The 15,369-nt window shown below is 48.6% G+C and overlaps 1 protein-coding gene across 2 annotated transcripts in view; it reads left to right on the top strand.

Annotated features, from left to right (window-relative positions):
- malt1 (MALT paracaspase 1) overlaps nucleotides 1–15,369 on the top strand; it is a 210,270-nt gene that overhangs the window by 103,511 nt on the left and 91,390 nt on the right. For both annotated transcript variants that reach the window (XM_072497344.1, XM_072497345.1), the window contains exon 9: nucleotides 9,668–9,721. In XM_072497344.1, the coding sequence (XP_072353445.1) occupies nucleotides 9,668–9,721 (54 nt within the window). The remainder of the gene's footprint in view (nucleotides 1–9,667; nucleotides 9,722–15,369) is intronic.

Genomic DNA, 15,369 nt, shown 5'->3' with positions numbered 1-15,369 from the left:
TTTCACATAAACCAGCTCAAGGTTTATGGAGCACAGTCAAACCACTCCCACCACGTCATGCTTGACGCAGCCGACCAAACCCCGCCCACATCCAACGTGGCCATCCCACCCCTTCCACGTCCAGCCCAGACACGGACTCTCCACCGCCTCCACCCACGAACTTTACGCACCGCCCCGGGACGCCCACAGACTGCAGCAGCAGAGACAACGACTGTGACTCTTGACGACAGCCACAGCACGCCTCCCTACCATCCTGGTCCCACACCCAGCAACTCCGACCTCGACTCCAGTGAACCCTTCCTCATCACCTATTTAAATAAACCCCACCACCGACCACTGAACTACACGGACGACCCCGACTTTGTCCCCACCCAACTCGACACCACTCATTGGCACCGCGACAACTCCTGCAGACTCGTCCGCAACGACGAGGACGATCCCAACTCACACCACGCAGCCCTTTCCGCCTTGATCCACTCCAGAGTTTGGCACTCGGGAGACGGTGACGACCTCGGGCCTGACTCCGCCAACCCTTTTGCGACCCTGTTCGCAACCGAGAACTGAGGTGTCCACATGATGATTTAAAGGAGACACTTGGTGAAAAGTGTTGTCCTTCCTGATGGAACCTGCAGAATGTTTTATGTTGTCTGTCTGTTTGTTAAATGTTGTTCGTCCTACAGGAGAATTTTCTCACCGCCCCACACCCATTCACCTGAACTTTTAGCTCTTTTCCAATTGGACAAGCCGGACGATTGTTCAGCGGTACCAACTTGTCCACAGATACCTGGTCACCAGACCAGACGCCCATTCAGAGGAACTAGCTTTTCAGCTGATACGTGGTCACCAGACCAGACGCCCGATCGTAGCTACTCTTCTGATTTGATGGTAGAATCAGAACAATAACCCCACCATGATGACTACATTTTTGTCCGTTCTTTGGTCGCTCAGGCAGTGGAGAAACGGCGTGAGACCCGCCCTGCCTGGGGACCCCCCCGTTGGTCAAAAACACTCGGGTAGGGAAGATACGGTATTGGTAGCCGTCCTACCCGGGGACTCCACCCAAATCGTACCCGTCACGGCCCACACGCACCTCATTCGAACTTTTCTTTCAAAAACTATTTTATTTTATTTAGGCAACCTTTGGGTTGCTGCCACATGCTATTTACATCCTGGAACATTTGGATGATAAACTTAGCACTGGTCCACCATTGGGAAGTGTGCCGTGTCCAAACATTTGTTTTGAAAAAAAAAAATGGGGGAAGAGTCACATACTGTGACCAATTATAAGGGTTTAATTGGCCGCAAGAAGGACAGACACACTAACACACCAGATATTAAACAGAAGTATTTACACACACTACGCTTGTCTTACAGAACTCCAGAAGCTCCAAGTCCGGAGAAAACCAGCGAACACAGGAAAAGGAAGGAAAGAAGACAGCCATGAGGACTCCTTTCATCGTGCTCAACACTCTTTTGATGAACTTTTGGTTGTGCAGGAACCTGGACCCCATCACTCCAAACCCCTTTACTGTTAACACTTCACGGCCCAGTAGTACCGAGGGCCCAGTCACCAACCACGCTGCATTATCCTGGTGTGCCAAGCTCATAACTTGGTACTCCTTATCGTACATCATTGAGGCACTGTTGGCATTGGCTGTACTCAGTTGTGCAGTACAGACCATGCGCCTCCGCAAGTGGAAAAGGAGAGCGTACCGCGCTCGAACCCCGGTCTATCGGATCCGATCCCCGATATTCGGCTATGACCAGACCCCAGACCCCCGCGACATATGAATGATAAAACATGCACTGGCGGTTTTTCCTGTAAATAAAAAGAAAATGTATGGAAATGTATGATCCTGAGCTTGACTGCCAAGCCAGGAAAGAATATATTAAATGTTGTGATTGTTATTGTATGTTTAGAGAGATAAGATTGTATAATGCTTGAAAAATTGTTTAGGTAAAATTAGAGGTTCCCAGTTTATTTTTTATAGATACGTGCCCCTGCCTGACATAGCGCCCTCAAGAATTGTTTAGGTAAATTTTTGTGCATAGCTAGGGTCAGAGTAGTGGCCATGCAGGAGGTGTGTCCCCCCCCGCAGGTCAGGGAACGAAGAGGACAAAATTTATGTGATCCTTCACGCTTCGCGTTAGGATCACAAGGCGGGGTTGTAGCCACGTAAAATGGCTGCGTTCCGATTAATCTGGCCAAAACCCCGTTTAAAATGGCTAACCCGAAAGACTGCTGGGAAAAGCAGCTAAGAAGACACAAGCAGGCAGCTGCAGACAGTATTGCATATTCGGCTCTGGGAAGTTAGCCCAGATCGATACTCAGGGCTATCAACAGCCCATCAACCCAGGTATTTGCAGTTGCATTCATGACTGTGTGCAGCCCATCTATTCAGACATCCGCAGTTAAATCGGCTATCCCCAGGAACAATTGCAACATATTAGCAATTGAATACCGGGCCAGACCTGTCGGCGCCTGCAGTGGCCGAAACAAAGACAGGTGAGCGACCACCCCCCGATGGAGGAATCGCCTCACCATTGGACACATCGACCCCAGAGATTGGGGACAGATCCAATCACTTGGGACTCAGGGTCAAGGGCCGCCCCGGGAGACGGGAAGCCCCTGGGCCCTATAAAAGTGAGGGTCCAAGTTCAGATCGCTCCCTCTCTCCTCTTCGCCTGCTCGAGACCTTCGCAAGAACAGCAACCGGCAACTGTAAGTTTGAATCCAGCGATCGCTATCCGGTAGAGACACCTAGCCACCGACCTGTAGCAGCCTTTTGAATCCCGCGGGCCAGATCTGATTGGACAAGCCATTCGTTTCCCTGACCTGGTGGGCTCTTCCTAAGTTAAGTATTGGCCAGTAGTGATAGGTTTATTATATAGATAGTAGTATTAGTGTATTAATATTGCTTGTTGTATATAATAAATGACCGTTGTTTAAGCTTACTAAGCGGTGTGCTGTATTATTAATCATAACCTGAACTTGAACCACGTGGCGGTATCATAAAGATACTTGGCGACTCATGAGCAAAGGTGACGTAAACAGAGCAAATAGACTAAGGTTAAAAGGAGCAACACCACAAACAAGTCTTCATTCATGTTATCTTTAGTATGTCTTATCTGTTAAATGCTTAGTAGTAGATCTGTGGATTTAAGAGAAAATCCTTTCTCATGGGGTGGAAAGACTGCAGTGTAGTGTCATGAAATGGTAGGACACTAATAAAAGGAGTGGATTGTTTTTGCACAAGTAAACTCAATGTATTTTGTAAACCATGTCTGGGCAGCAACTAAGAGAAAGGAGGAACAGGAAAGAATAGGGAACAGGGTGTTCTTTACAATTGATATATTTAGCAGTCAATGTGGTATGAGCCAGGAAGCAGGCTAGTCACAGATAAGGTAATGAAGAAGCAACAGCAAGCGAGAGAGGAAGGCATCCCACCTCAGGAAACAGCTCAGCTAGAGATGAAGGCAAAAGCTAGTTTGTGCAAAATATCAGCGCAGCATGGTGGCGCAGTGGGTTAGCCCTGTTGGCTCATGGCGCTGAGGTCCAGGTTCGATCCCGGCTCTGCGTCACTGACCGTGTGGAGTTTGCACATTCTCCCCGTGTTTGTGTGGGTTTCGCCCCCACAACCCAAAGATGTGCAAGTAGGTGGATTGGTACGCTATATTGCCCCTTAATTGGAAAAAATGAATTGGGCACTCTAAATTAAAAAAAAAAAAATATATCATTTTTGTTTCTGAACCAAAGGTCCCCGGTTCGATTCCCGGCTTGGGTCACTGTCTGTGTGGAGTCTGCACATTCTCTCTGTGTCTGCGTGGGTTCCTCCAGGCACTCTGTTTTCTTCCCACAAGTCCGAAAGATGTGCTGTTGGGTAATTTGACATTCTGAATTCTCCCTCTGTGAGCCCGAACAGGCGCCGGAGTGTGGCAACACGGGGCTTTTCACAGTAACTTCATTGCAGTATTAATGTAAGCCTACTTGTGATAATAAAGATTATGGGCGGGATTTTCCGACCCCCCGTTGGGTGGGAGAATCGCCGGGGGTCGGCGAGAATCCCGCCCCCGCCGCCCTCCCAATTCTCCCGCCACCCAAAAATCGGCCCGGCTTGAGTCGCGCCGCCCGCCTCGGAGAATGGCGGGGTCCGGCGGGACTCAATGGGTGCCGGGGCCGCCCGAATTCTCCGGCACGCGATGGCCCGAAGTCCCACCCGTCTGTAGCCGGTCCCGCTGGTGTAAATTAGAGTAGGTCTCTTACCAGCAGGACCTGGCGGCGCGGGCGGGCTACGGGGTTCCTGGGGGGTCGCGGGGGGAATCTGGCCCCAGCAGGTGCCTCCACGGTGGCCTGGCCCGTAGTCGGGGCCCACCAATCTGCGGGCGGGCCTGTGCCATGGGGGCACTCTATTGTTCCGCACCGGAGGTTGTGGTCTTCCGCCATTCCCGGTGCGGAAGCGAATCCCTCTGTGCATGCGCGGGGATGACACCAGCATGTGCTGGCCCTCCCGCGCATGCGCCAACTCGCGCCGGCCGGTGGAGGCCCTTCGGCGCCAGTTGGCGTGGCACCAAGCCCCTATCCCGACGGCCGGCAGGGCGCCAACCACTCCGGGGCGGGCCTAGCCCCTGAAGTTGCAAAGGATTCCGCACCTTTGGAGCGGCCCAACGCCGGAGTGGTTCACGCCACTCCGTCCCGCCGGGACCCCCCCGCCCCGCCGGGTAGGGGAGAATCCGCCCCATTATTATTCCCAAGTCCTGGTCACTTAGGCCATGCGGTGGGGTAGTGACTGGCTAGATTTGACCAATAGATTTATGGTTGTTGTTTGGGAAATGGAGGGCTCTCAGTAGAATTTAGGATTATGGGGGAAATAGATGTTTTTGGATTTCGATCTATGTGCTTATTGCTCATATGCCGAAGTAAAAGATTATTCTTTGGATCATTATCTTTCTTCTACTTCAATAAATACTTTTATTGTTGTTCATTATCTTTCTTCTACTTCAATAAATACTTTTATTGTTGTTTAATGAAATAAAGGTTTGAGTTCTCACTGGTTCAGCAGACGTTTCTCTCTAATATCCCAAAATAATACACCACGCGAAACCAGTGTTTCAGTTTGGAACACTCGCACATACAGTATGAGGATTAAAATTATTAAGAAGGCAGCAAAAAGTCTAGTGGTAGAAATTGAAACTTGCTGCTGTCGGTTTTACTGGCATGAATGGGAGTAATAAAGGACAATCTCCGGAGATTCCTGAAATAGTTTGGACAGTGGATCAGAATTTTCATGATGAAGAAGCCTCTCATCTGGGTTAAATGGGAGCCATTGATGCCTGGAAAATGGTCCGTTCCTTTTTGGGCATCTGTGGTTACCACTTAACATGGGTAAGAGGCTTTTAACATGTGTAAATTCTTCCTAAGTATACATTCAGCACATGTCATGTCTCAAAGTAAGATGAGGTTAGTAATCATGAAAATGACTGGCCTTGACATCTATCTTTATGAAGTGCTCCGAGATCTCCCTGGTCCTACACTCATCCTGGAGCATCTTGACAACAAGGATTCCTGTGTCAGACTCCTATTCATTGACTACAGTTCTGCCTTCAACACCATAATCCTAGTCAAACAACAGGAATGGTTGTTGCAGGTGCCGGGGTTTAGATATTTCAGTAAGCTCAGGGAAGGTGGTAAAAGAGGGGGAAGGTTGGCATTGTTAGTCAAGGACAGTATTACGGTGGCAGAAAGGACGTTTGATGAGGACTTGTCTACTGACGTAGTATGGGCTGAGGTTAGAAACAGGAAAGGAGAGGTCACCCTGTTAGGGGTTTTCTATAAGCCTCCGAAAAGTTCCAGAGAAAGCATCCTATCGGGCTGCATTACAGCCTGGTATGGCAACTGCTCGGCCCAGGACCGCAAGAAACTTCAGAGAGTCGTGAACACCGCCCAGTCCATCACACAAACCTGCCTCCCATCCATTGACTCCATCTACACCTCCCGCTGCCTGGGGAATGCGGGCAGCATAATCAAAGATCCCTCCCACCCGGCTTACTCACTCTTCCAACTTCTTCCATCGGGCAGGAGATACAGAAGTCTGAGAACACGCACGAACAGACTCAAAAACAGCTTCTTCCCCACTGTCACCAGACTCCTAAATGACCCTCTTATGGACTGACTTCATTAACACTACACCCTGTATGCTTCATCTGATGCCAGTGCTTATGTAGTTACATTGTATATGTTGTGTTGCCCTATTATGTATTTTCTTTTATTCCCTTTCTTCCCATGTATTTAATGATCTGTTGAGCTGCTCGCAGAAAAATACTTTTCATTGTACCTCGGTACACGTGACAATAAACAAATCCAATCCGAGATGTAGAGGAAAGGATTGCAAAGATGATTCTGGATAGGAGCGAAAGTAACAGGGTAGTTGTTATGGGGGACTTTAACTTTCCAAATATTGACTGGAAACGCTATAGTTCGAGTACTTTAGATGGGTCCGTTTTTGTCCGATGTGTGCAGGAGGGTTTCCTGACACAGTATGTAGATAGGCCAACGAGAGGCGAAGCCATATTGGATTTGGTACTGGGTAATGAACCAGGACAGGTGTTAGATTTGGAGGTAGGTGAGCACTTTGGTGATAGTGACCACAATTCGATTACGTTTACTTTAGTGATGGAAAGGGATAGGTATATACCGCAGGGCAAGAGTTATATCTGGGGGAAAGACAATTATGATGCGATGAGGCAAGACTTAGGATGCATCGGATGGAGAGGAAAACTGCAGGGGATGGGCACAATGGAAATGTGGAGCTTGTTCAAGGAACAGCTATTGCGTGTCCTTGATAAGTATGTACCTGTCAGGTAGGGAGGAAGGGGTCGAATGAGAGAACCGTGGTTTACTAAAGCAGTTGAAACACTTGTCAAGAGGAAGAAGGAGGCTTTTGTAAAGATGAGACGTGAGGGTTCAGTTAGGGCCCTCGAGAGTTACAAGTTAGCTGGGAAGGACCTAAAGGGAGAGCTTAGAAGAGCCAAGAGGGGACATGAAAAGTCTTTGGCAGGTAGGATCAAGGATAACCCTAAAGATTTCTATAGATATGTCAGGAATAAAAGAATGACTAGGGTAAGAGTAGGGCCAGTCAAGGACAGTAGTGGGAAGTTGTGCGTGGAGTCCGAAGAGATAGGAGAGGTGCTAAATGAATATTTTTTGTCAGTATTCACACAGGAAAAAGACAATGTTGTCGAGGAGAATACTGAGATACAGGCTACTAGACTAGAAGGGCTTGAGGAGATTGCTGAGCCTTTGGCTTTGATCTTTAAGTCATCTTTGTCAACAGGAATAGTGCCAGAAGACTGGAGGATAGCAAATGTTGTCCCCTTGTTCAAGAAGGGGAGTAGAGACAAACCCGGTAACTATAGACCAGTGAGCCTTACTTCTGTTGTGGGCAAAGTCTTGGAAAGGTTTATAAGAGATAGGATGTATAATCATCTGGAAAGGAATAATTTGATTAGAGATAGTCAACACGGTTTTGTGAAGGGTAGGTCGTGCCTCACAAACCTTATTGAGTTCTTTGAGAAGGTGACCAAGCAGGTGGATGAGGGTATAGAGTTGATGTGGTGTATATGGATTTCAGTAAAGCGTTTGATAAGGTTCCCCACGGTAGGCTATTGCAGAAAATACGGTGGCATGGGATTCAGGGTGATTTAGCAGTTTGGATCAGAAATTGGCTATTTGGAAGAAGACAGGGTGGTGGTTGATGGGAAATGGGCCTGTACTGCGCTGTAATGTTCTATGTTCATATCAAAACTCCAAAACCTAGGATTTGGCTCCTCCCTCTGCAACTGGACCTTCAACTTCCTGACCCATAGACCACAATCAGTAAGGATAAAAAACACCTCCTCCACGCTAGTCTTCAATCCCAGGGTCCCACAAGGCTGCATACATAGCCTCCTACTATACTCCCTATATACACACACGTCTGGAGTGGCAGAATTTGGTTCTAACTCCATCTACAAATTCGCTGATGACACAACCGCAATGGGTCGCACCTCGAACAATGAGTCAGAGTACAAGAGTGAGATAAAGAACCTAGTGGCGTGGTGTAACGACAACAATCTCTCCCTCAACGTCAGCAAAACTGAGGAGCTAGTCATTGACTTCAGGTAGCGAAGTATCAGACACACCCCTGTCTGCATCAATGATGCTGAGCTAGCCTCATCAAAGACCCCTCCCACACAGGTTATTCTGTCTTCCATCAGGCAGGAGATACCAAAGTCTGAATCACGCACTAACAGATTGAAAAACAGTTTCTTCCCCACTGTTACCAGATTCCTGAATGACCCTCTTATGGACTGACCTGATCTCTCCATGCATCCTCTCTACTGAGTAGTGCTACACTCCATATGCTTCACCCGATGTCTGTGTCTATGTATTTACATTGTGTATCTATCATATGTCCTATGTGTTTCTCGTATCGAACTGTTGCTCTTTTTAGCCTTAGTTTTATTAGCTGTGATAATGTCACCTTTGCTCACGAGTCGCCAGGTATCTTTCTAATACCGTCACGTGGTTCAAGCTCGAGTTATGATTAATAAGTCAGCACACCGCTTAGTAAGATTGAAATCAACGGTCAATTATTATGTACAGCAACAAATACTTACACAATAATCCTACTATCTATATCAAAACCTACCACTACTGGCCAAGACTTAACTTTTGGGGATGGCCCACCAGGTCAGGGAAACGAATGGTTTATCGAATTGGATCTAGCCTGCGGGATTCAAAAGGCTGATACAGGTCGATGGCTAGGAGCCTCTATTGGGTAGCGATCGCTGGAGTCAAACTTACTGTTTCTGGTCGATGTTCTTGCGAAGGTTGCGAGCAGGAGAAGAAGGGAGGGAGGGCGATCTGAACTTGGCCCCTCAATTTACAGGGCCCAGGGGCTTCCCGCCTCTCGGGGCGGCCCTTGACCCTGAGTCCCAAGTGATTGGACTTGTTCCTAATCACTGGGTTCGATATGCTCCAATAATGGGGCGATTCCTCGATCGGGGGGTGGTCGTTCAGCTGTCTTTGATTCGGCCACTGCAGGCGCCGAGAGGTCTGGCCCGGCATTCAATTGCTAATATGTTGCAATTGTTCCCGGGGATAGCCGATTAAACTGCAGATGTCTGTGTTGATGTGCTGCTAATAGTCGTAGGTATCGATCTGCGCCGACTTCCCCAGAGCCGAATACGCTATTCTGTCTGCAGCTGTCCGTTTGTGTCCTTTTGGCTGCTTTTCCCATCAGCCTTTTCGGTTAGCCATTTTATATCGTGTTTTGGCCAAATTAATAGGGAATCAGCCATTTTAGGTGGCTACAGAACGATCTGTCTGGACTGCACACAGAACAATACTGTTCACTGTACCTCGGTACACATGACAATAAACCCAAATCCAAATGAATCTTGCTCTCTCCAACCGACAATTGTTCTCAGTGGAAACGAATAAAATGGAAGTTGAAGGAGAAATCAAATAATCAGTGGGCTGTTAAATCTTTACTGTCGTTATAAATTGTACCTAGACCGACTAAGACTCTGGAAATTGGTGCTGAGTCACTATCAAAATCAGAGGTTTGAACAAGATAGTACTGTGATTAATTACTTAGAAGTATTAACTTTCTTTTTCTACCATCAGGTAATCCAGTTGAAGATGGACCACTGGACTTAGAATTTAACCAAAGACATTATGGTGAGTCAAGTTTCCTTCTTATTTTGTTCTCTTTGTGTGGGTGTGCTACAAATACAATACATCGAGTTAGAGTGAAGTCTTGCTATTTCTCCCTTTGGCAAAGTCATTGAACCAACATCACACAATCTCATTAAACAAGTGCATTTTGAATTTGCATTCACTCGTTCATGTGTCCTCTGTCTAAAGGCAGATCCTTAGCTCATTGTCTGATGATGCTTGATTTGGAGCAGTTTTCTTGGCAGTTTTTGTCAGTAGTGGTTTGCCAGTGCCGCACACTGTCAGGGGCTGGGCAAGGAGGCAGTTGCCAAGTCTACCCCATCTGGAAGAGGAATTGAATCGCACAGTTGGTGTTATTCTGAACCGCATGCTAACTATCTAGCCAACTGAGCTAACCGTGACCTTCCCACAACCCCGTCACCTCTTAGAAACCGTTTTTTCTTAGAAATTATAGGAAAAAAGTAATTTTTGGAGGGGTTAATTCATATTGAACAAACCAAATAGATGATCATTTACGAAAAAACTACCTTTTTGAAGGTTAAGATTTCCTTTCAATAGCAGAAGTGCCCACTCTTTCTCATCTGTTCCCTGAAGTTTTAAAAGCCCCGCTACTCAAAAAACACACTACGTCCTTGTCGACACTCCTCGTAGATTGTTAGGGGTGGGCAGCAGTCAGCTCCAGCACTATAAATGCCAATTTTGGAAAATAATAAAAATTCGCCTACTCGTTTAAGCTAGGCGTGCAACATGTAGTTAGAGTGAAAAAGCAGTGATCCTCAGACTAGTTGCAATTGAAGCTGCAGGTGCACCAGTATTATGTATCGTGATAAGCGTGGGTCCAGGGTAGTAGGGAGGCGTGCTGTGGCTGTCGTCACAGTCGCTGTCTCTGCTGCTGCAGTCTGTGGGCGTTCCGGGGCGGAGTGTAAATTTTGAGGGTGGAGTCAGGGGCGAGTCCGTTTCTGGGCTGGACGTGGTGGGGGTTGGTGTGGTCACAATGGCTGTGGGCGGGGTTTGGTCTGCTGCGTCAAGCATGACGTGGTGGGCGTGGTTTGACTGTGCTCCATAAGCCTTTAACTGGTTTATGTGAAACCACGCAGTCTTACCATTTGGGTATTTGATTTTGTATACCGATGGGCTTACTTTATCCGTAATGGATAAATTATAGCCATTCCTGCAAGGGGGCAATGGACCTATAAAATCGACCAGGGGCCGTTAACGGGTCGGGTGTGGCTGAGGTGTGCCTTTTGGGCATATCTATCTGGGTTGTTCTGTGCGCAGATGAGGCAATTCTCAATGTAATGGGATACATCCTCTTTGAGATTTGGCCACCAACAAAGGTGTTTGAGGTGGGCTGCAGTGGGATCGATTCCCTGGTGTCCATGAACATCATGGAATAAACAGATTAATTTATACACAGACAACACCACTTGTTGTCCTATATTATACTCCGTTGCATGTACTGCCTTATCAAAACAGGCCTTGCTCTGTTTTCTTTTAGTGTCCTGTTTAACAGCGGCTGCTAACTGAGCCGTTTTTACATTGGCAAGTAATTGCTCAACGGCTTTCTCGTGGGTGAGGGCCGTAACTTCAGGGCTGGTCAGGTCTAAACCCAACAAGTACTCTGTCCCTTTCATCGGGCGTCCGGTCATGAGGGTGTGTGGGGTGTAACCTGTGGAGGTGGAAACAGTGTTACGCAAAAACATCAGCGCAAAGGGGAGGACAGAATCCAAAGTGGTGTTGTTTTGCTGGACCATTTTTTGGAGGATGGTTTTTAGGGTCCGATTCATGCGCTCCACTATACCACTCGACTGTGGGTGGTACGCAATGTGGAATTTTTGGGTTATGCCAAATATCGTGAGGACGTTCTGCATGACCCGTCCCGTATAGTGAGAACCTTGGTCCGATTAAATACTGCGGGGGAGTCCCCATCTTGTAAAAATGTGGTGGGTTAGGATTTTGGCTGTGGTTTTCGTGGTGTTGGTGTGGGCTGGAAATGCTTCCACCCACTTTGTAAAAGTGTCTATGACCACCAGAACATATTTATAGCCATTCCTGCAAGGGGGCAATGGACCTATAAAATCGACCAGGGGCCGTTAACGGGTCGGGTGTGGCTGAGGTGTGCCTTTTGGGCATATCTATCTGGGTTGTTCTGTGCGCAGATGAGGCAATTCTCAATGTAATGGGATACATCCTCTTTGAGATTTGGCCACCAACAAAGGTGTTTGAGGTGGGCTGCAGTGGGATCGATTCCCTGGTGTCCATGAACATCATGGAATAAACAGATTAATTGGTTCCTATCCTGCTTCGGAACTACATAAAGGGTGTCTTTCAACACCACACCGTCATGTGTGGTTATCATATTTCTGTACCTCTCGTATGAGGCTGGAAACTTCCCTTTCACGATCTCAGTGAGAGCGCTATCCTGCTTCTGGGCCTCTACTAGATCTTCGATCCTAGTCTGCGTGACCTGAACTGCACTCACTGGCGCACTCACTGGGGCGCTCCCGGGGGGCTTCCAAAAGTACCCATGCCTGGATCCTGCTTTAGCCAGTGCATCAGCTTTTACATTTCCAGGGTGGGAGGAACGATGGTGGCTGCGGACTTTTATAATGCCAAAAGTCCTGTCCTTGGCTTTTTTCAGAATATGGCGGAGTAATGGGGCTGAGGGGAGGGGTTTCCCATCCGCGGAAAGAAATCCTCTTGTTTCCCAGAGGGGTAGAAATTCTGTAAGGCTGTTGCAAACGTATAGACTGTCTGAATATATGTCTGCTGGGCTGGGGAAGGAATCGGGGTGCTCTACGATGTAAGCGATGGCCGCAAGCTCTGCTGCCTGCGCGCCTAAGTGTCCGGGTAATTTTAATGCGATTTCCTCGAGGGCGCGTCCCTGCGCGTTCTCCACATAAATCCCACAACCTGTTATGCGTTGCCCACCCAGGACTGTGGAAGATCCATCCACATAGATCCTAATGGGATCACACGTGTCCGGGTGAGGGGGGCTTTGAGATGGAGTGGCTAGTTTTCTGGGGGGTGTTTTTGTGATAAAGGGGCCTGTATTATGGTGGGGCGAGATGATTTCACACTCATGGGGAGTTCTGGGGTACTGTAGATTGTCCGCTAAGTATGTGTGTGTTTTGGTCCGTTTGACTGTGATGTCCCGTCCTTGTAAGAGAAGGGTCCACCTAGCAGCGCGTATCTGGCTGACGGTATCGTCTTTAAGTCGTCCATCTAGTAAAAGTTGGGTGGGGGTGTGCTCGGTCAAAATGGTGATGGGGTTCAGTCCGGTAATGACTGAAAAGTACTGGATTGCCCAGAAAACTGTGAGCAGGTGCCTCTCACAGGCTGAAAACCCCTGCTCCACAGCGTCTAAAATTCGGGAGGCATAAGCTAAGGTCTTAGCTGGTCGTGCCGTTCCTGCAGGAGCACGGCTGAAAGGGTGCGGTCTGTGGTCGCTACCTCTATGGCGTAAGGGGAAAGCGGGTCGGGAACTTGTAGTGCGGGGGTGGCTATGAGCGCCTGTTTTAATGATTCCACAGCATCCGTATGCTGCGGAAGCCATTCCCAGGAGGCTCCTTTCTTTAGGAGGTCTGAGAGGGGTGCTGCCTTGCTGGCGAAACCGTCAATGTGGTTTCGGCAGGAGCCAACCAGTATTAAAAACGACCGGAGGACTGAAACATTTTGGGGAAGGGGCAATTTAGCGATCGAGTCAATCCTTTTGTGCTCGATCTCGCGTTTGCCGTGTGTGATGATAGTACCCAAATATACCACCTTTTCTTCCAATATCTGGGCCTTTTTGGGGTTGACTTTACAGCCAATGGAATGTAGTAATTCCAGGAGTTCGGACAGAAGCTCAATGTGCTCTTCCTTTGTGTCTGTCTGCAGTAGTAGATCATCTACATACTGTACCAGACATTCGGGGCGAGAACATTTCGCTAGTCCATTTGCCAGCTGTCGGTGGAAAATGGAGGGGGAGTTGTAGAAGCCTTGTGGCAGGCATGTCCACATGTATTGCTGCGCTCGGAAAGTGAAGGCAAATTTGTACTGGCACGCCTTCGCCAATGGAATGGACCAGAATCCATTACTGACGTCCAAAACCGTGAAATATCGGGCATGGAGTCCCTGTTTGAGCATGGTCTCGGGACTTGTTGCAACGATAGGGGCTGCTACGGGGGTGACTTTATTGAGTTCCCGATAATCAATGTTCCAGCGCCATGATCCGTCGAGTTTCCTTACTGGCCAAATCGGGGCATTATTAGTTGAGGCTATCGATCTTAGGACGCCCTGCTCTAATAAGCTTTCTATGACCTTTAGGATTTCTCCCTCTGCTTCTAGGGGGAATCCGTACTGCTTTTGGGGTCTAGGGTCCGGTCCTGTTATTTGTACGGAACCAGTCATCCATCCACAGTCGTGTTTGTGAGTCGCGAATGCTGCCCTGTTTTTTTGCAGGACTGCCCTAACCTGTCGGTCCGTGCTGAGTGTGGTGGGCTTGAACCAAAACTCGCCTACTACGCTAATTTTGTTCATATAATCCCCTATATTGATCGTTGCGCCGGCTCTAGCGGATTTCGCCATCTTCCAGACACACTGGTTGACTGGATCGAAAGAGAGGTGGTGAGAATTCATGAAGTCGATCCCCAAAATGTGCTCTGCTGTTGGGGGCAGGTCGACTAAAACTACGGGGTGTTTTGTGTTAATGGTTCCGATTTGGATGGGTACAGGGGTTGTGATGTGTCCCTGCTGTGAGTGGCCTGTGAAGCCGCTGAGGGTGATAGTGGCTGTAGTGGGCCACGTGTCCTTACCAAGGGTGGAGGAATTTAAGGTGGTGCGGGACCCTCCTGTGTCCCAGAGAAGCTCAATCGGCTGTCCCCTAACCTTTGCTGCGCCTATGGGTCGTCCTGACCTAGCCCAAAGGGTATCACAGACCCAACTGGGGGAGCCTGTACACCGTCAGTCCATTCCGGTCAAGTCTATCTGATCGGACTGGGCGCTAACGCTATGTATGGGCTCTGCCTTTTTTTTACTGAGAGTGCCTGTCTGTTGGGTTCTCTGTGGCTTTTTCGGGGCCTTGCATTCTTTGGCAAAATGTCCCAACTGTCCGCAATTGTAGCATTCTTGCGGTTTTGCTGGGGGGCTGCTCTTTCCCTCGTTTACCCAGGCGGGGTTGTGGAGAGTGGTTCTTACTGCCTGCACGTCTGCGGCGGCTTGGCTTTCCTCGGGGGTTCTAGCTGCGGGTTTCCTGTGAGCCGACTGTTCCCAAACGCGGGACAATCTTTTGACCACCCACTTCTCATTAGGAGGCTCCTCCGAGGGGTCATAGTTACTACAGGCATTCTGTCCTGCCTCCGTGGCATGGGAGATAAGGGTGTGGGTCCATTTGGCCATATTGACTGCAGACAAATGGGCACGGTCAACGTTGCCGAAAACGGCTTCAAAGTGAATCCACAAGCGTCCTGCGAATGCTGTGGGTGTTCAGACTTTTTCTGTCTGCACATATTTAGGCCATCTATGGGGTCGCCCCGGTTATGCCCGATTGCATCCAGGATCGCGGTATGCATTTCTGCAAGGTTGTCTCCTCCTACGTTCTGTGGGTCAGGAAGGGCTGCTGCGACCGATGGGTCTAAGCTGAGGACCGTGAGCTTTACCTGCTCTTTCTC

The sequence above is a fragment of the Scyliorhinus torazame genome, chromosome 3, assembly GCF_047496885.1.
Source record: "Scyliorhinus torazame isolate Kashiwa2021f chromosome 3, sScyTor2.1, whole genome shotgun sequence".
In the NCBI taxonomy this organism is placed as follows: domain Eukaryota; kingdom Metazoa; phylum Chordata; class Chondrichthyes; order Carcharhiniformes; family Scyliorhinidae; genus Scyliorhinus; species Scyliorhinus torazame.
The sequence above is the reverse complement of the archived record's forward strand: the minus strand, read 5'-3'. Positions and strand labels throughout refer to the sequence as shown.